Genomic DNA, 21,783 nt, shown 5'->3' with positions numbered 1-21,783 from the left:
ATTTAATCTTTACATTACATCTCTTAAATAATAAACACTTACAGAGTAGAAATCAGCATTTCACACCTCTCTGTTGGCTCCGTAGGAATCGGCCATGAAGGCATCTTCCGCATCAATGGGAGCTCCAAGGTGGTGGACAAGCTCAAGCTCCACTTTGATCGCCATGGCGATGCCAACTTAGAGGAAGCCAGTGATGTGATGGCAGTAGCCAGTCTCCTCAAGCTCTTCTTCCGAGAGCTGCCAGACTCCCTCATCACTCAGCAGCTCCATGCCCAGTTTCTGGCCGTACAGGAAGGTGATGAATTGAATTCACATTAACCCAGTTCCCCCGAGATGCCTCGAAGAGACCATGAATCTGTTGCCATGGTTTCAGTGTCTGGAGCACTGAAGTGCAAAATACAGACATCTAGTGAGACATCTTTTGAATTGTTAAAAGATTTTTATTCTCGAAAACTGTGCAGCATATTCACATTTTCTGATAGACAAAAGAAACAAAGAATTACATTTATTTTGTATACCTTGAATTTCACTCCTGAGACAGCATTATTTGTTGAATCCGTGTGATTCAAATTTGATTTTATGCTTTTTCAATACCTAAACACTAGCATCACAAGGAAGATGGTCATCCTAATGTAGTAATCATTTTGGTAATGTTTTTGTCAATGCTTGAGAATATTATGGGCCATCATTGTTTGCATCATCATTTTCATCATCTCAATCATCATCATAATCGACATTATCATCACCATCTTCATCATCATTATCATCATCTTCATCATTATCATCATCTTCATCATCATTATCATCATTATAATCATCAATATCATCATCATCACCATCATCATCACCATTATAATCATCATCATCATCATCATCATCATCATCATCATCATCATCATCATCATCACTACATTGTATCATCATGCCCTCTTCCAATGATTGTGGTATCCATCATTTACAGAGTTCCAGTACAACAAGGAGGAGAGCCTAAAGCAACTCAAGAACCTCCTCCAGCAGCTCCCGGAGGAGAACTTCATGGTCCTCCGCTTCCTTTGCCGCTTCCTCCTCAAGGTCACCCAGTACGAGGACACCAACAAGATGAACTCTATGGCACTGGCCATCGTCTTTGGACCCAATCTCTTCCGGTAAGTCAGTTTGTTTGCTTTCGGTTTGTTGTTATTTCTCAACTTGTGCAAATGAAATCGTTATGACAAAAGTCAATGATTTTCACGTCGAAATATAAACAAGAGTACTCAGAAGAAATAGATGATTACATGTGTAGTGTACACACATATATTTCATTGAATCTTTTAAGGTATACAGGTTGAGGAGACCGTTATCTTCAAACAGTTTGCTTTACTTGAATATTGGCCTCTAGGCAATATGGTCTTTACAGTGTTCCTTCATTTATAACTGAAGGAATAGGACGCATACACACAGGTACATTTTTGTAAATAACGTGAACTTCTGAGTATTTTCAATATCATTTGGCCAAGGAGAATAACACAAGGGGAATATAGCAAGACAATAAAACAAAATGAAAGGACAAAGAAGGGGATACCTGAATAGGAAAAAGCTAAAAAGAAATATTAGTATACAGCGTTGACAAGTTCGGAACTAAGAAAAAAAAAGTTGATTTCATAGGTGCCCAGCTTGACAAAATATGCAAATAGAGGTGGTTGCAGGAACTTAATTACTTTATTCGAAAGTTGGGCAACTTTTCTTAAATCATATACTGGTTTTCATTCAGATCACAACACTTTGATAGATTCTTCCTCGTCCCGTCCGATTACACCAGTATCAAACCTGATGCAAGATCGCGGGGATCTGAGAGTGGTATTAGACTCCAGTGAGCAATCAGCACAATAAAATTGAAACTGGCGGATGTCTCTTCATGTCTTCATAAGTACGGTTCTTGCCGTCACAGTGTCTGCTAGTGATGCGGAGCTGGGAAGTAAAAGTTGATGATTTACGCCACCAAGATGTAAATGGGGGTGATAAGTAACGTATCCACAGATTTTTATAATGGGAGATGATGTACAGCACACATGCAAGATAGGGATGAGTTGATCCTCCCGCCGACCACGGCCTGTGGGGAAAAGAGGCCTGCACGTATATGTCTGACGCAACTAGTCCACTGTGGGACTGCTCAGTTTGACTTTATGGCCAAATTAATCTCGGTAACGACGCTGAGTAAGCGCAGTGCAGCGAATCTCTGCAGTGCCCTGCTCTGCAAGTGTGCAAAAGAATATCTGTGGTTTGTCTCAGATTGAGAGAAAAAATGTGGGGAGTAGTTTATTAAAATGTTGAGAGGGATGTTTTGAAGGGATTCTCTCTACATCATCAAACTGTGTTTACACAAATTTGAAGACAATTTTGTTTTGAAATTTGCACAGGAAAACTGACTCTGTACTTAATTGCTTCCCACATATCAGGCCATTCGAGGTTTTATTTTTCAATAGTTTTGCTGTGAACCAGTGATATGGTGACATAATGACATTGCAACACGTTTACTTTGTATATAAAATTAGATTTCTTTTGAATGTTCTGTTCAGTCCCCTTTTGATTTTATTCAAGCATAGGTTTGCTACATGAAAGAAAATTTATCAATATGCTCGTCTGCATTTTGAAGAGTAATATGCAGACCCATTTTTTTTTAGCATGTAGAAGATATTCTTTTTAATGATATTGAAAGCACAACTATGACTCAAAGGTACTTATATTTTGTTTTTTGTTTTGATCAAGAGGTGTATGAAGGGAGATGTATGATAAATGGTTGTTTTGAAGTGTACGAAATAATTTAGGGCTGCTTTTTTTTTCATGGCATGGCGAGAACTTTCACTCTTGATGAGTGGATGCCAACACCCTTGTATTGAGAAGGCTGAGAAATCCAGATAAAATCATGTTGATTGTCTGGACAGTTTTGTTTACTAGGCTAGGAAACCACCATATAATTCTATGTCGTTGTAAAACTACAATTACCACCTGCTTTGGTCATGTATCAAAAGTGTTAATGTCTTTATAATGTCTCCTCAATATAAAGAAACCTTTGTGTTTTACACAATTTTTTTTCCCATACAAAGTTGTTATGGTATGATATGAGCTTAGAATTAAGCACAAAATGCATTTCTACTCTAGAGTAGATGTTAATTCCCACCCTGCTTGATTGAAATTGGTGACTAGCATAAAATCCATTTTTTCTTCTTTTTTTTTGTGCTGTTGTTTTTCTTTGAATAATGATGGGGGGGGGGGGGGGGCTGCAGTCACAAAGTTGTTATGGTATTATGTGAGGTTTTAATAGTGTTAAACAGTTTGAGAGTTAAGCAGAAATGCATTCACTGTTAGAGTAGATAGTAAAACACCTTGCTTGTATTGATTCCAAATTTCCACCAAAGCTTTATCCTGGCTATTACTTGTCAACCTTATAGCCCCCATAACCACCCACTACCTCTCCTCCCTCCCCTCCCCTCCCCTCATCTGCAAAAGGAGCAGAAATATGATTTTCTTTATTAGTCATTCTTATGAGCATCTGTAGCACCCAGATTTGTTATTTTTTATTCTTAATTGCTTATTATTTTAGCGAAACGAATGCATCTTTATCCCATAACAGCCTTTGCAAGTCATTGAATCTGCAAGCTACAAATTGATCTGCTTGTTAGATAGGAATATCCCATGCCGTTTTAACCCAGTTTTTATGGAAACCGGATCTACAACTGTGGGGAATTACACTTGTACCATTTGTAGGAGGCAGTAGACAAGGCGTCCTTGTACAATGTACATTATACAACAGATGTACAGCAGTGTATGTTTCTACATGGCCTTGATGTGTTTGAACGACTCTGTTGCTATTCATTGAACTCATATTGAAGGTTTAAAGGGGACCTCTGGGCGATTTTCAGACTTTTACATTTGAATAACTATAAATAAGTTAAACTGAGTACAGAGTTTCAGAATTTTTAGTGATTGGGATGAGGAATGAGAATGTTTTCAAAATCTATAACAAATTGCAATGAACAAGGATGATGACATAGCAGCCTGACCATAAGAATGCATGAGTTGGGGCTCAAGGAAGTAGAACAAAAGAAGAAGGCATGCATAGATTTTTCACAGGTGAACTTGTTGAGCAAGCAGTATTGTAATGGAATTACACTGCTACATTTCTGAAATATATGAGGCTCTGATGTCATCAACACTGTTCAGTGTAAGACCCCGTTTACAGTGCGGGCCTGGGCTGAGCCGCGGCCGAGCCCAGTCTCAATTGCGAGGCTGAGCCCCGCAATTTTGTCCATTTAACTGCCGGGCTCGGCGTTTTTGATTCAAACCTTTCAATATTTTGTCGTAGTGGCGCTCTGCTTGTAAACAAACGCAATTTGGTATTGTCTGGTTTTCAGACCCTTTGCCAACTGAATTCCGTTTCGTCGCCGTTCAGGCAAAGACCTTTGCCGAAGGAAAAAATCCTTTGCAGGACAAAACCACCTTAAATTATACTAGTTTTCGACGTTGAGGGGGTTAATATCCTGAATAGCGAAAGAGTACAGGCAGAGGGTTTGGAAGCCAGACTAAAATTGGCCGTGCATTTGGCCCAGTTTGCGTTTACACTGAGAAAAGGCCGGGCTCGGCCGTGGCTCGGCCGCGGCCGAGACCACCTCCAGAGCGTGGCCAAATGCTCGGCCAATTTTGGCCTCGCATTTGGCCTTTTGCGCGTTTACATTGAAGTGAAGGTGGGCTCGACCGCGGCCGAGCCGCGGCCGAGCCTCGCTCTGTAAACAGGGTTTAATTTGTTTAAGATTTTCAATTTATTGGTTTCTCTGCTCAAGGACCACAATAAATTCCACAAATCTTTATATGGAGCTGTCGATTTATGTACTAAATGATGTGAAATTATGAAAATCGTCCGGAATGCCCCTTTTAAGGTTAGTTCTCACCCAGCTTTACAGCAACTACTGATAAAGCAACATGTTATTGTTGAGCATAGTACTTTCACTTTTCCTCTCTTGAGAAAAGGGTTACTAGTAATAAAATATGAGTGTGCCTATTAATTACTGTATGAATAAAAGAAAACTTTATATCACAATAACTAATGTATTTAGTAATATTAAACACATTTTACTTTTACTAAGCTGTCTGATTTTTTTCACACCCCCCCCCCAAAAAAAGGAAGAGGCAAAAGTGACAGAAATGTAATCTTCAACAGAAGAAATGTGTCATTTTCGAGATAAGAATCAAGCTCAACCCCCCCCCCCCCATTATTCCAATGAGTGTGCAAAGAGGACCTAAAAGGGTTCTGAGTGATAATAAAGGGGTTGTAGTGAAACTTATAGCGGCCAAAGACAATTATTGAGTCACTCGTAGACTAGCCAACACCCAAAAAAGGGGGGAGGGGTGTGATAGGTGAAAGAAAGGGGGATTTGATGACAAAAGGACATGAATATTACTGACTTTCAATGTCCTTCTACACTGGAGTATTACTTTCAACGGATTGTAATTGATGATCAATGTAATACTTGTTTTGCGGTCAGTGATGGTAATTGCTGCTCTTTGCCTTTTGACTTTACCCCAGTGGACGTTGCCCTCTAGTGTTATTATGTGATGGACAGCTGCTGGCTTTACAAAAAACCCAAAACTCTGTGACTCATCATGTTTTCATGTTTTTCACAGCATTCTGTCAAAATTCTGACCTCATGTTTGTGTCTTACTGGCATGATACAGTGCTGTCCCCATTATTCATGCACACTGTCAAAATGTTTTCAAATGGCTACTATTGAGAGAATAGAATTGTCTTCTAAAGGGCTTTTTACACTTGCAAATTTTTGCTTAGTCCCGTACCAACGGTGGGGCTAAGGGGGGGGGGGGGGGGCCTTAGCCCCACCGTTGGTACCGGACTTTCCTTAGCCCACTTTCTGTTAACACTTGTTTTTGCCAAAGTGGGCTAGCCCCACCGATAATCCCGTACTATCTGGCCCTGCAAAAAAGCAGGGTTAGCACCGCAATTGCAGTGCCAAGCAAGCGAGTGTAAACAGAACGAAAAAATAATCCGGGGCTAAGCAACGGAGACGAAGTCCGACCCCCCACTGACCAATCAGAAACGAGGTAATCAAGTGCTGCAAGTGCTGCTGGTGCGTGGGCTATAAGCCCTTTTTACACTTGTGTTTCTTAACCCCGTACTTTCTCTGACATGAATTGTCTTTCCAGACATGGTCACTGTTTCCATTGTCCAGTGCATAATGAGCCGGTCACTTGCTGTTACATCTGTTCATTGTTTATATCAAGGAAAGATGGACATATTTCTGTCCCTGATGTTAGGGAGGGTCAGATGCTAGCTGCATGGTGCTCCCTTTCATTCCCTGTCTACTTGGCAAGCTAAGACTAGTATATAATGTATCAAGTTCCGCAGAGACCTTCATTACTGCTTTAAATAAACTACTGTGATCAGAAATTACAAAAATTATAACATTTCACCTTATTGCTGATTGTGTGATTTCTTTTTGTATAAAATGTCATGCATGTCACAGTTAGCAATGTAGGGTACACCCTGATGACAAATTCTCTAAGTTGTTGCTGACAATTGAACAATTCATGATGTTGTACACAATACTCAACCTTCAAGTATTACAGACGTACATGTATTGTGTAGCTAACAAAGCTTGATATAAAGAACTGCAGTAAGAGATAATTATATCAACTGGCAATGGCACTAATTACCAATTATGTAAAGGCTTTTCACATTGGTTGTGCATGTCACTGGTTGTAGTGCATGCAAAATGTGATTGACATGAAATATTGATTGTTGAGAAGAGAATTCACAAAAGGTAAGTATGAAGATTAAATACAAGGCATGCCACAAGTTGTTTATTAGTAGCACTAAATAGGATGCAATGAAGCTAAACAAGGATGTCCGGGCTATTTCTGATGCCAGGTATGGTTTACAGAATTTAGATATTGCGGAAAATTGGTTCAGAAAGCAAGAGGACCCCAAGTAAAATGATTATTGAGCATTTTATCAAAAAATTATTAGAAAGTAATGATTCCTGTATGAAAGGATTTTTTTGGTTTTTTGTACATTTTTGTAATTCTCTATGGAGTTTATATAGCACTCATGGTACCCACAAGCAATTGATTAAGTTTCCATAACAGTGACAGTTGTTGACTGTGTTATGTGTGTTAAGTTCATTCGACCATATTTTTGTTAAAGTCCCAGTGATATTTCGTTCCGGCCAAATTTTGGAAATGAAAGGCACGAGAAAGAAATTTTGGTTTGCAAGTCTATCAAAAAAGGAGATGTCACTCCCTCTGCTCAGCCAAAATAATGTCAAAGAACAACACAAGATTATGAAAAAAAAAAAAATACTGTTCCTCTCTGGGACTGCACTTCGAAAAGAAGGAGAAGATAATTAGGCATATCTCCCCTCAGGACTAAATCTTGGTCTAGTGCGATGACTTTCACCAGACCACGTCATGAGTGAGTGTTGATTCAAAGTGTAGACAGGGGGGTGAGCCAGGTTTCATCCAGTCATGATCCAGAGTCAGCTGAAGAGGAGTCAGTGCGAGGGCAGCAGTCAAGAAAGGGTTAGGGTTACCGACAAACTGTCATCTTACTGTCACGTGTCGACTGCATCTGAGGACATCGAGAGGCAGCCGGCATCGCGGCAAATGTGTCGGGGAGGGAAAGATGAGCGTAGCGATCCGGTTTCGCGCTGCGCCACAATGCACAGCATGCCAAGCGGATAGCATCATGTGATATCCGCCGAGAATACCCCTTCTGAAAAAACATTCATGATGCATGCAAGAGCTAAAAGTATCTAGTCATTATATGTAAAACAGTGAAGAGAGGTTGTTGTTTTTTTCACCTCCACATCACAACAGGGGCTCAACTTCTGTAGCCTTGCACATGGGTGTGTGTTGAATCCATTCAGTTGATTTGAAGTTTGTTTGTGTGTTTGTTTGTTTTTTCTTGGGGGTAGGAGAGGAGGAAGCTGTAGATTTTGAAAGCTTAAATGTAGAAAACTCTTTTCTCAGACCATCCCAACTATCTGCAAATGTCTGTGTGAATATGTTGTCCCTCCTGCATGAGGTACAGTGAAGGACTACAATGGGGTCATTTCTTTTCCATGACCAACTTGATGATGGTTCTGAAATTTGGCTATCACCATTACAGTAATAGGAGGATTAGTCAAGCTGCCTGTCAAAGGATATCACTCAAACATGTTTTGTTCTCAAATAACCAGACTAGATTATAATTAGAAAAAGCAGCAAAATGCTTACATATACTTTTGATGAACCCTTTTGTTACCCTTTCTGTTAAAAAGGTGTGCCGATGGGATTCAGGGCCTGCGAGAACAGGGCCAGACGAACCACCTCGTCCGCCTCTTCATCGACAAGTTCGAGTTCCTCTTTGGACCGGACAATGGGGGCTCCAGTCCACCCCAGGTGGGCGTCAATGGCTCAGGCTCCATCACCTGGAGCTCCAAGCGGATCGAAGTGCAGGCGGCCAGGGAGAAGAAGTCTCCGCCAGTCATACCGGCTCCGACGTACGAGCAGCACCTGCGATCCAAGAGGAACAAACAGGTGAGTCATGGGTATAGCACAACTCTCTCTCTCTTCACTCTTGCATGTTTTCCTTGACACCTAAGCTGTAGTCAGTCTGATTTCATGTGGGAGCCATTTTTCTGCCCCAGTTGCAGATGATGATGATGATGATGTGTATGTTTAGTCTGTCTTACATTCCAACATTGATCGGTGTTTTTTTTTTTTTTAGGCAGTTAGCAACCAACATGTACAGACTCTGGTGTATGGCGAATGTTAGTACTGTACATCCGTGAATGGCAAGAGATTTTTGACTAAAAATTTAAGGACTTGAGATAACTTTTTAGTACAAATTGAAGATGTATGAAATTCTACATATTTTTCTTTAAAGTCATAACCAATTATGCTCTGTACGAGATGCATAAAGGATAATTAAGGAATTAATATGCTTAATAATTCTCTCTCTCTCTCAAAAAAAAAAAACCCATACCATACCTTTGTAATCTCATGGGTTATTGTGGTATTGTTTATCCCCACCTTTGAAATCTTATTAATATACATGAACTTACTATCCACTTTTGTGTATGAGTGTTATTTTTAGAATGCTGATTTTTTTTTTTTTGCATTTTTTAGATTTTACTACACAGTTACCGCCAAAAAGTGATGGCCCTATAATAATCAGTATTTAGAATCAAATATCAGCTTAAAGCCCTATTCCAAAAAAAGCTGCTCCATTATATTAGAGCTTCCCTGTACATTGCACAGGCGAGCTAATTAGACGCAAATTTGGATTTCTTTTATAGCTGAGTTTCAACTGTTATAGCCATTTGTTTCCAGTTTATTCTCACAACAAGTTTCCCCATGTTGTGATAATTATACGTGACTGTTCAACATGTCCAGTGTAGACATCCTGTACGGATTGTCCCAAAGTATCTTTGAATTGAGGAAGTAGAAATGTAGAAATATGTGCCTTGAAGGTGAATTCAGGGTGCAGTATTGATATACCAGAGCCAGATATTTCCTTCCTGAGCTTGCATTTTCCATGTCCTGCTTGATGGAATCTTTGTTTTGAAAGGAAGCTCAGGAGTAATCTGATCTGGGTGTTATGTTCATACAACTAGGAGAAAGGTCAAAAGAAAATAGGCCAAAATTTCCACCAAGGATATTTTTTTTAATCTTTTATTATTGTCATGTGTTTTGTTTTGTTTCTGTGTGTTTTTTTTTTTTGTGGGAGTGTTGTTTTTAGCAATAAATACTGTAAAAAGTATAGAATCGTGAGGTCTTAGTTTTGTTAGACGTGCAAATATGATGTACCCAGGATAAGGCAAGTGTAGAAGGTCATTCTTTTAAATCCACGTTTATTCTAAAATCCTCCACCTAGAGAAGGAAGCATGCACACAGGATGTGTTGTACGTGCATGATCCAAGTTTTTATGGTGGAAATTTACTGCATATATGCCATGCCTATATTTTTGGTTTGTTTTGCTTTTGCTTTTTTGCAAGTAATGGCAGTATAAGTCATCAAGATAGAGAAGGGGGGGGGGGCAGACTGTTAGCAGAGATATCAAAATAATTTGATTTTTTTTTTAAAAAGAAAAAGATGTTGCAGATTTCATGGAAAATGTTGTTTTACCTAAATTGTGTTACTACACATGTAGGGAAGGTAGAAGTACTGTTTTCTGCCAAAAATATGCCTTTTCAGCCCTCAGAATACGGCAATGCTGTTTACTAGGTAGTTATCCCTGTACTTCATGTACTTTATGCTCATTTTTGAGGGGGAGGGGATGGGACTCTTCAAATTTATACAGTGAAATCAATTCTTTATAACGTGGACCTAATTAACACCACCCATGCCCAGACTCCCAAGTCCCTGTCAACTCGAGTCACATACACCAAGGTGTTGACACATATGGACCTTATGCCTCCTCCCTTCCCCAGTACTGTGCTTGATCAGTGTAACTAATAATAATCCATCTACACTGTAGCTCCCCTGGCAATCCAGCATCTTGCCCAAGGAATGGTGACATTTAACCAACACACACTGCTGCCTAAAGGTCACCGAATTGGGTCATATTGGCAACCTACTGAGCTCTTGAGGTTGTGATTTTGACGTTGATATTTCAGAGTCCCCGACACTGCCTGTGATTAATGGCGCTTCTGAACTTCAACCGGTCCATTATATGATATGCGCAGTATGCCCACCCTCCAGCTTTAAAGCCCCTCAGTATGCACAGCTCTTTGTGATTTTGAAGTATCCTCAGTCTTGGTTTCAGGCTCCTTGTCAGGTTGAAGTGCTGCTTGTCACAATTTGAGTTACCTCCAAGGGGATTAATTAGAACTTTGTGCCAGTAAAGTGAGACAGTGACTGAAAAGAAAGAGACATTTGGAGAAAGAAAGAGAGGGAGAATTAAAGGGATGGTATAGAATTGGTTGAGGTGAGAATTCAGCTTTTAACTTTCTGTGAAATACTTAAAAACCTCTGAATGAAATGTCAAAAAGCATACAGTTCTAAGAGGGATTAAAATTTATGTGATGAAAATCAGTTTAAAATGACTGAGATATCTAAAAACAAAGTTAAGTCTTTATGTGCCTCGTTCGCACGTCCGACTCGGTCAACAGCGTGCCAACTTCGCATATTCCGCTCAAACGTAAAAACCTGCCCACACCCATCGATAAATCGCCAAATGCCACAATACAATGAAAGCGTTTCTCGCGATTCCATTCTTCTCGTCTATAATCTGCATTACATGTGGCGATTGATTGACAAGCAGTGTTTCATATTGGATTTGCGTGCAAATTCTAAGTTTCTCTCACTGCTTTGTGTGTAAAAGTCATGCATTTACTGTAATGTAGCTACTGGGCATTTGAAAGAAAAATAATAATAAATTTGTCATAGAATTTACATCAATGCAAAGCTTGACATTTTCTCTACAACTTTGCTCACTTTGTCTACAATTTAACAGAAATCTATAAAAGTTATGTAGATTTGAAAAACAGAATGTTTTCTCAACTCATGACTACGTTGGTGTCTCAGAATAATGTGGCACAGGGGGGATTTCCACCATGGCACATAAAGAGTTAAGCACAGTGATCCAAATAAACGGTGGGTTCCACCTTTTATGGGGATCACTTTGTTTTGGATATCTCAGCTATTTTGAAACCAATTTTTCATCAAATAAACTTTGAATTCTTCTCAGAATTAAATGCTCTTTCATATTTCATAAGAGGTTTCTCATTATCTTTAAAAAAAGAATCATAAAATATGTTGGAAACCTCAAGTCCCATCTCAGCCAAAACTGTTCCATCCCTTTAAACTGATAGATTATGCATAGGTAGTCATGTACTGAGGTCAACATGAAATCCATGATGAGAGCAATGTGTCATTAGAGTCCAATGACCTGACAGGTAGGTTTGGGGGGAGGGGGGGGGGATGGGATGGGAGTAGGGAAGTAGGAGAATGTATTCCTATGTTTCATTGTGGTGAAGGATGTGTAGAGTGATAGGTTATTCACCATCAGGTGCTGGTTTGCTCACACTTCACTCTAATCCAGGGAGATATCAGCTCTTGTTTGGGGGGGGGGGGGGGGGGGACCCAGACTCAGCAATAGACATCTGTGCCAAGATTATATCCAAGATATATGAGATCAGTTTTACACCCAGTGGACTTTATCCTTCCTGGTGTCATCATTAAACCCATTGCCCCCTGTGATGTGATCGCTCTTTCAAATCCATCTCTTCTCAATATTTCTTTATCTTATGCACAACATGTCAAAATACACCTGTCCAGTAATGGCCCTCCATGAACAGCCTAGGCATCTGCCCAAGTTAGATGAGTGTTTAAAAGAGGGAGGAAGCGCTCCTTATGCAGAATTTGCTCTCATCTATGATGAACGCAGAGGGATTATCATGAGAAATGAAATCTCATATCTCCACTTGTTCTGGTTGTGAGAGAATAAGTTTTAAAGATGTACAAGTAGATCACTTACAACTGTAAATAAATATCCTCTACACAAGCAATTACGTGTCATATGAAACTTTGTTTTTACATCGATGGTATTCACTGTTCCTCCTTTCTAGTAGTAAAAAGAATGTAATCCTTGAACTTCCTTCATTGTTCTTTTTTAATAATATTTGTTCAGTACTTTTGAACATTTTTTTTTTCTAGAGGAAAACGCAGTGTATAGATCAATATTAACTTATTATCATTTCAGGTACATGTAAATGGGAAGTGATATTACAACTTCTGTGTAAAGATATATCTACAACACAGCACGAAGGAACTGAAAACCTAATGTTGCTTTGGTGTCTAACACACATGCAGTAGTGACGTTCTTCCAGGGGCTTAAGGGGTGTCGTAACATTGAATGTATATCTTCATAGAAATAGATGGGTGCATGATCATCCAGATGATTGGGATCATGATGCACACATTGTACATGCCATTGCTCTTGTGTATAAAAATTAGAAGTTCTGTTTTTGTTTTTGTTTTCCCTGTGATTTGATACATAGGGTGTGTGTGTGTGTGTGTGTGTGTGTGCCTATGTTTACAGTTTTATGTTGGATACCAGACATTAATCGTTCTTGAGAATACACAAGAGCTTTCCATTCTTTTTATTAGGGTTACATTAGACAACGATTCCCTTGTCTTTTGTGCTCTTTTCTCCCACAGTCAAGTTTATTTTGGTTGGAAGTGACTGGATTATGATTTGTCTCTTCCTCAGTGTTTTACATACTGAGGCAAGTGCTGTAAAATGCTCAGTGAGTCAGCTATCACTGTTTTATATAGCATTCCCCAATGTTTCTGTAGGAATGCAATCTAGTCAGTACACCTCCCTTAAGATGACAAGAAACTGGTTAGGTTGTCTCTAACCAAAGACCGAGAACTTGTATTAGAGGGGTGGGTGACTGCCTAATTACATAGGACACTTGAAGGAAATGAACTCTGAATCCAGCTTCCCTTCAGTTAAAGAGGGAGGATTTATCACCCCCTGAGAGTAATAAATAATCTGTGATGATCAAGTTTTCTTAACAGGTTCACCTTTATTTAAGTTATGAAATTATCTGGACTGATCAATATGACGTCTACTACAGTGTATTGTGCATTAAAAAAAGATATAGAGAGAAAGAATATACTAAGTATTGAAAGGATATTTTCAGAAGAAACTCAGACAGCAACAAGACATTTATTGGTATTACAGTTGGGGGGAGGGGTGGAAAAGAGTCAAGACTAGAATTCATTTTGAGGTTTTATTTGGCATAGACAGCCCATGGCTATTTTCAGCTCATTTATGTACCCAGAAAAGGAATCTGCCAGATTTCTTTGAATACTGTCTTGTTATGTGATCCACATCCACTGGGAAGGTTTGTGTTATGAGAGTCTTTGTGATTGCAGAGGCTATAATCTCGCCAAGATCAAGGCAGGCAGAATTATTCAAGCAGCTGTAGATTTGCAGAGAAGATCTCTGCCTGCAGATAGAGCGGTATCCCGTAGCAACCAATACTCGACGTCGTGAGGGAGCTCGGAGACAGACACTTTTGAGTGTAAATATAGCAAATCATGGGCTTCTGTGTCAGTCGGCTTGCAACCTTCACTGAACCTTGACCGTGTGTGTGCAGTATTGATGGCGGGAAGGGAGGGGAGGGGTAATCGATCGTGACCTTCGCGTCATGCCATCGTGATGCACAGGCCACGACGGGGGAAACCTGTGGCTTTTTGCCGCGGCACCGCTTCGGAGACGATCATGGGTCGCATCCTCCCCCAGGATCAAACAATTACAAGCACCACCACTCTGTTTCCTGTGCATCCTGATTTTGTCGTATTTTTACTCCTCATCCCCAAGAATGTGGTGAAGGGGGAGTGGAAGGGGTTGGGGACCAATTTTTGCGATAAGTGATTCTGCACGTCATTGTCTTGCAGTTGTTAAAATCGTGTGCCCGCATAATCATCACTCCCTGAAAGTTTGTGTGAGTAGAGACTTCTCTGCTGGGTTTTGTTTTGAGTCAAAAACAGTATTTTTAACCTGTCACTCTCCTTTGTACCAATTAATTTACTTCAAGAAGGATAAGATGTCGTGATATTCTGTCTTGATATCCCCAGCGCAGTTGCAAAAAGGCGTTCACACCTCTTGCTTTCCAGACTGAACTACAGTGTACTCTTCTCCCTCTGTACAGATGATATCACAGTGTCAAAGTAAAGAAAGTCATCAGAATTAAAGCATATTACTGTTCTACTTGTTTGCCACTTTGTCACTTTCGTGCTAACTCATAACGAAACAATAGATGAGAAATTTGAGCTTGTTTCTCATTTTGATAAGATTAACTCTGTATGGAAGAGCAAACAGACTGCGGAATTAACAGATTTACAGCCCCACTAATGAGGCACAGAGTACTATTTACAGCATTTTTATGTCTTGTCTCAAGGACACCTTGTTCAGAGGACATGTTTAATCTGTGAGTACGAACTTTGTTTGACTTGTGACGAGTCGTATGACGATCAAGTGTTAGACAGTCTTGTTCAAGTGTCATTAATATTTGATCTTCGATCCACAGTGAATGCAGGTGTAGTTGTACTGGCGTTGGTTCAAGGCATTCATACATGTACATAAGGTTGTACCTGGCAGTTCACCATGTCCCATGCACATGATTGCAGTGGATCCCAAATTTTAGTAGAGGTGTAAATTTCCACAATGAGGAAAGTGGATATACATGTAGTTCCTCTGGACTAGGTATGAATGTTTGTGAGACAAATATGTGGCACCGTGAAGCTACAGCAACCACTGCTCTGCTTTCAACATCATATTCAACTACTGTTACTGCTGTTGATACTACTACTGCAACCAATACTTCTCTTCTATCGCAGAATCTGCTGCTACTTGTGCAATAAGTATGCTGCTGCTACTGCTACTCATTTTTCTTCTCCCCTATTCTACCTTCTTTCCTCTTCTTGCTCCTTCTTTTTTTTCTTCCACCTTTCCTTCTCTTCTTCTGCTTTGTCTTTTTGTACTTTTTCTCATTCCTCTTCTTGTTTTTGTTGTTGGTGAAATCTCGGCTTCAATCCCTTTCCCATCCTTCATGCTATCCTCTGTTTTAATTTTACTTTCTGAGGTAAATTCTTCCATCTACCATGTGCTGTGATTATATCACTGTGTACAGTGTGGCTGTGAGTACCAGAGATGATGTCATATTATATCATTTTTGCTCCGCCCCCAGGTCTCACAAGATGAGGTGGATCTGAACTCAAACTACTCTGACCTCTCGCGAGATGACACCTCCTCCAGCAGCCCCCAGAATCAAAGCTACCTCAGGTGAGTGATGATGCCACACACATTGACCTTGCTAAGAGGTCCTCCTGCTCCAGGTTCCAGGCTCAAGCTGGGAGCTGAAGCGAACCTGGTTTCACCCATCACTGTAAAACCAGGAATTTTCGCATGCATGACACGTTTGCAAACTTAGCGATAAGCTGAGATTTTTAAAAGTAAAATGCACATGAAAGGTATTGTCTACGCAGTGCATAGAATGTTAGTGGCAATTCGCGAAAGTTTCATGCCATGAAAAGGTCCATCGACTCCACTTTGCGAAAGTTTCATGCTGCGAATGTGTTTGGTTTCACAATTCATAAATACCACATGATTTTTACTCAGCTGACCCATATCCAGTAAACATAGGGTTAAAAAGCATGTTTGAATGCATCATGCATCAAGGTGATACAGGGAAACCCTGACTGTGATAATGAGGTTGCGAGAACTGTCAATTTTAGGTCATTATAACTCATACATATACACCTCGTTGTGAACATTCTTAGAAAGAGACCAGCTGAATACAGTTATGAAAATCAGAAAGAGACCAGCTAATACAGTAATGAAAATCGGGACAGCGGAATTCACCTTGCCAAAAGCAAGTCGTAACATATTTCAAGTTGAGCTATCATTGTGAAATCAATACAGAGCTTTGATGTAATGTGATGGTAATTTACAGGTAATTTGTGTAGAGTACCAAAGTGATGATGTCACAGTCTTTTTGTTATAGCTTGGGTTGAAACCAGGTGCGAATATGGGCTTGCAACATTAGTGTTCACAGATATTCAGACCAGATGAGGATGTTTGGAACTAGTTTCCATGGCGATGAATGGTTATGACATCACACTTTGTTACTCTGTTGCACAGTGTTACAGTAGGCGTTTTCACATCAGCCCGATAAAAATCCAAGCTCAAGATATTTTTCGCGATCGCAAATTAGCGCACTTTTTCATTTCCTATTCACATCAGCCCGAAGAGAATTAGCTCGAAATTTTTTTGAGCTTATTTTAAGGCTGAGCATGTACAAACAGTGTCAGGTATACCAGTAGAGCGCGTGCTTTCAAAAAAATTACCCGCGTGATCGCCATCACACACGCTAGGCATGATGGGATGCATCGCGCTAATTTCTTGAGGCGATTTCACATTATCAAATAGCACGCTAGTTTGCAAATTATGCCGCTATTTCAGAAATTTTGCAAGTTGGACTCGAGAAACTTTCTCGATCAGAGCAATGAAATTAGTGGCTAATTTGTATTCACATTATCAAATAGCGCACTATTTCGTGATGGGGTTAATTTCCCAAGTCTGAAAGTAGCGCGCTATTTCGAAACATCGGGCTGATGTGAAAACGCCTAGTGAGTCTGGTCTCTTCCAAATATCAGTATACAAAGCTTCAGTGAGTTTAATAGGAGATTAGTTCATGGCATCTTTCTGTGTGTTTCTATAAATTCCAGTACTGTGGATGCTGATTTTGCCGAGGACAGAGCACTCTCCCCCTTCACTTTGGACAGTGAAGTAGGAACAAGTGCAGCTCCATCCCCCGTTTCATCGTCACATACCTCAGAGTGAGTGATTCTGTCAAGTTGTGTCTACTGTAAAAGTGGGAATTTTTGTGCAAGAAGATGAATTTCATGTTATAATTTCACCGACAGTCACAGCAGTGGTAAAGACTTCAACATCACATACCACAGTAAAATAACTAGCTTCGATATACCTATGTTGAGATCACAGATATAAAATAATAACTACGTATAACATGCAAAAAATCTGCATGCTTTTATTTTCGTAATAGTTTGATGTCGGATGAAATGTACAAAAATTTCCACTTTTACAGTGTGCTATTTGCACTAAAAAGTAGTCTCTCTATGTCATTTCTCTGTTTCATCTCTCTCTCCTCTCTCTTTTCTGTTTGTTCCCCCACCATAACACTGTGCTAGGACTAGCAAAATTATGTTGGCTTCGATCAATATTTTTCCTCTCCCTCTGTGATTACCAAGTCCATCAAAGTATGTTTTCAGAGAATGCACCGTATGAGCATACACAAGCTCTGAAATAAAGCAACAGATCCATGATGATGATTTGGAAATGTATTGGACATATTACAAAAAGAGGGTTAAATGCATTTAAAAGGAAGTAAATCTCCTTTCATAATATTTAGTGAGTTCTGCAAAATAGCTTTCCAGGGTCACTTGCTTGATGCTCCTATGGCTGTGATAGTGTGTAAAAGTGTATCACCGTGATATTTCTTGGGCAAAGTAGTTTTAATGTTATATTTGTAAGACTTTGTTTTGATTTCTTCCATGAGACATGCAGACTCCGCATGTTAAACACAATGGGAGCACACCATGCAAGTGACATGATAGTCTCATAGTCTAGATAACTCATTTAGAATACCAAAAGACGCTATTATCAAGTGATGCCCATTCTTCGTAAATCTGTTATTTGTGATTTTGCCAGTTTCATTGAACTGTAAATGTTTTGCTCAATGAAATATCTTTCCTTTTGATATATTCTTCGGCACCAAAGTTGTGCTATCACTCACCTCCCCCCCCCCCCCCCCCTTTCCATCGATGCACAAATCATTTACTGGCACCTGTCAAAACTCCTGGGTATGAAACCAACAAATATCCAAAAACAGTTCTTGAAAGGACCAAGGACTTTTACATTAACTTTATGTGCACCTTCTCCACAGACTGGTTGAGAAGACGATCCAAGACTGCATCTCACAACACCTGTTTGGTTCTCATTGGAGTCCAGAGAGAGGCATCAGCCCAAGATCACAAGAAGGTAAGGTCATCTTTACTAATCGTCACTGCATGTCCATGGAGCCTTGGTTAGATGCTATTTATGTCAGAATTTCTTCTCCCACCCTAGCTCAGTACATTTAGAAACAAAATATGTGGTTGTGGTGTACTGCTGCACTTTGTTTGTCAAAACCACTTCACTAACTGCTTTCACTCTCATTTAAACCACACATGATAAATGTTCACTGTGCACTTCCTTCAAAATAATCCAGTTCATGTCTTGAACTCGAACTGTCAAGTACATTTCCTCCTCTTGTTGAGTGGTACGTGACACAGGAGATGTAATGTTATGATGAAAGTGACACTATTGATATGCGTCCAAGGATACGTAGAGTAGAGATATTGTCAAATCAGGTGTTAGCTGCCTAGTTTATTAAAAAAAAAAGAAAACAGGAAGGAGAAAGGAAAAAATGTTTTGAAAGGTACAATGTATAACATCATACACGTATCGAAACCCTGAGTATTTCATACAAAGTTAAAAAACTATGTTTAATTCAGTATATGATAGATAAGCACAACTGCCTATGTAAAACAGGGTAGCGTATTAAGGTGCTGGGCTGGACGATCATGAATAAACATTACACGATGACGTCACGAATCCGTCGATTGCATGCATTGCATACAACACTCGCACCAAAACACGAATGCATTACTACAGTAGTTCCGCGTAGGATACACAAAACATTATAAGAATCCAAAACAACCCAAGCATGGCAGCAAATATCGCATAGCTCAGTTGGTTGGGCGCAGAGTCGAAACGGGTTCGAAACGGGTTCAAAACCTGATCAGAGTCTTGATATCATTTTCACCATGTTTTTTGTGTTTTTATAAAGTGGGATTGAAGTTTATTTCGTCAGTGAATTGAAGTCTTTTAAGACATCAAAGAGCAACACACGTCTATGACTGACATCAGTACTAATGCGTATTCATGACCATCCAGCCTAGCACCTTAACACGCTACCGTAAAGCAGGCTCTGATTTTGTGATAGAAAACTTTTTTTCACACCATATCTGTATCAGATCAAAAAATTCAGTGTGCACCAGTGATAGACAAAGAGCAGGTGATTATTGCACCTGCCCTGCAGCCTTTATGTCACAATCCATCACCGTTTGTCTTGCATTTTTGCAACCTCGCAGCCACACAGGTCGTGAGATTAGGTCCCATGGGTAATACTCCTCGTCACTTTGGCAAAGTTTGTGTGAAATTCAGCGGTCAGATGGCATCCTTCTCTCCAACCACTGCAGTCTGTGGTCAAGGGAATGATAAATATGGGCCAAGTGTGTTTGCGGGGTCGATTGATCATATATGGGTCAGCGGTGGTCACCTTTAATACCATCCGTAACTGATTTCCACAGCAGACAACTTGGGACCAAATCCATGGGTCTTCCATGCAAGAATAGTTCCCTCTATTACCCTGATAATATCAGTTGTACAGGTTTGAGGACAGTTGCCTGACACAGCCTCGTCCATTTAATGTGAGCGAAAAAGGTTGTATCTCACAATAAATCATGGGTTTATGCTTCATTATTGGTTCCAGCATTACTTTCGTTATATCTGTTTGATATTTGTATTTTATTTAATCCACCAGAAATGTAGCTTTGCTTTCTATCAAATGTACACAATGATCGTTTAAACAAAAACAAATTCAAGGTCATTTTTCTAACTTAACAGAATAAACTTCTCACAATGAATTTTAACATAAGGGTCATCTGCTCTTTCGTACTGTTGATACTCTTTACACTGCATCTATATTGGACACTGTAAAGCCAAAATATTCCCTTTACAAACACTTGTACTAGCATATCCGTGGTGAAGTTTTAAATACTTTGTGTGTGACCCTATTTTCTTCCCCTTAGCACCTGTCGCTATGCCAAGGAGGAAACATCAGAAAAAAGTGCAGGAAGGATCATCCTTCAAGTAAGAACTTCTCTACTTAGTCATCAAGTTTTGTGTAATCAATTCCTTCTATGATATCATTGTCTAAAGTGTCATTGTTTAATGCCTTATATCTATCAAAGGAGGATTCAAAGGTACTGTATCTTTATGAGTGTAGTAGATATTTGTTTTATACTTTTTGCACTCAAGGTTATGATATTATTCTTTGTTTATTTCTAGTTGTAGAAATATGACTTATTCTTACATGGGACTGCAAATAGAAATGATGATTGATGATGATGGCGGTGATGGTGGTGGTGGTGGTGGTGGTGGTGGTGTTGGTGGTGTTGGTGATGATGGTGATGATGGTGATGATGGTGGTGATGGTGGTGATGATGATGATGGTGATGATGATCGATGATGATGATGATGGATGGTGGTGATGATGATGATGATAATGATGATGGTGATGATGGTGATGATAATGATGATGGTGATAGTGATGATGGTGATGATGATGATGTTAAATAACGTAGAAGGTATTGTACCATATGATGCAATTAGAATACTGGGCTATGAGTGACCAGCTTAATGACTTGTTTGTGTAATCTTTCTTCAACAGGAGATATACACTTTGTACTTCAACATGCCTTGCTAGACCTAATGTCCACAGTAATGTATGCTTGTAATTAGATACCAAATAGAGTTGTGCTTAATGGGATCCCTTTGTGATTCCATGCTGCAAAGTTGCAGCTGTTGCCAGATCAGAGATAGAGATCTAGAGGGGAACACATTGGTTGATTTTTTTTTTTCTTGCAATGCGTTTTGGTTCCCACAGTCGGAGGAGCAACTCTGAGTCTTCCCTAGAGCGGTTGGTCAGCTCATTCGACAGTCAGGACCCGTCTGTCAGGGCGAAAGTGCTTCAGTTTACTGATGACACCATGGTAATGGGATCACATGACCACATCCGGAGGAAGGGCAGGCCCTCATCCAAAGCGTACGACTTCACTCATTCTCAGGGATTAATCATTGGGCAGGTAAGAGCGAAACAAGTGATGTATACACGTAAAAGTTGAAGTACCGGCAGGTTGGTATTTTTGTCGTGCCAATGAAAATTTAGCTACTGGTATTTAATATCATGAAATCAGCTTCATCCGCTGTTGACATCAGTTGCATGTAGTTGAAAAGAAAAAAAGAAGAAGAAGGTAAAGAATATGAGAAAAGGCGAAGACCAACTTATTTCCAATAGGAAAGAAGAAGAAAGGAAGGATTATCGCTTTCAATGG

The 21,783-nt window shown here is 39.8% G+C and overlaps 1 protein-coding gene across 1 annotated transcript in view; it reads left to right on the top strand.

Moving 5' to 3' along the window:
• LOC139743884 (protein FAM13A-like) overlaps positions 1–21,783 on the top strand; it is a 64,829-nt gene that overhangs the window by 16,841 nt on the left and 26,205 nt on the right. The window contains exons 2-9 of the mRNA XM_071654348.1: positions 86–295; positions 962–1,145; positions 8,307–8,565; positions 15,732–15,826; positions 17,272–17,382; positions 18,510–18,604; positions 20,479–20,539; positions 21,336–21,534. Coding sequence (XP_071510449.1) covers positions 86–295; positions 962–1,145; positions 8,307–8,565; positions 15,732–15,826; positions 17,272–17,382; positions 18,510–18,604; positions 20,479–20,539; positions 21,336–21,534 — 1,214 coding nt within the window. The remainder of the gene's footprint in view (positions 1–85; positions 296–961; positions 1,146–8,306; positions 8,566–15,731; positions 15,827–17,271; positions 17,383–18,509; positions 18,605–20,478; positions 20,540–21,335; positions 21,535–21,783) is intronic.

The sequence above is a fragment of the Diadema antillarum genome, unplaced genomic scaffold, assembly GCF_040938485.1.
Source record: "Diadema antillarum isolate AM-2024a unplaced genomic scaffold, OU_Dant_1.0 seq00001118_RagTag, whole genome shotgun sequence".
NCBI lineage: Eukaryota > Metazoa > Echinodermata > Echinoidea > Diadematoida > Diadematidae > Diadema > Diadema antillarum.
The sequence above is the reverse complement of the archived record's forward strand: the minus strand, read 5'-3'. Positions and strand labels throughout refer to the sequence as shown.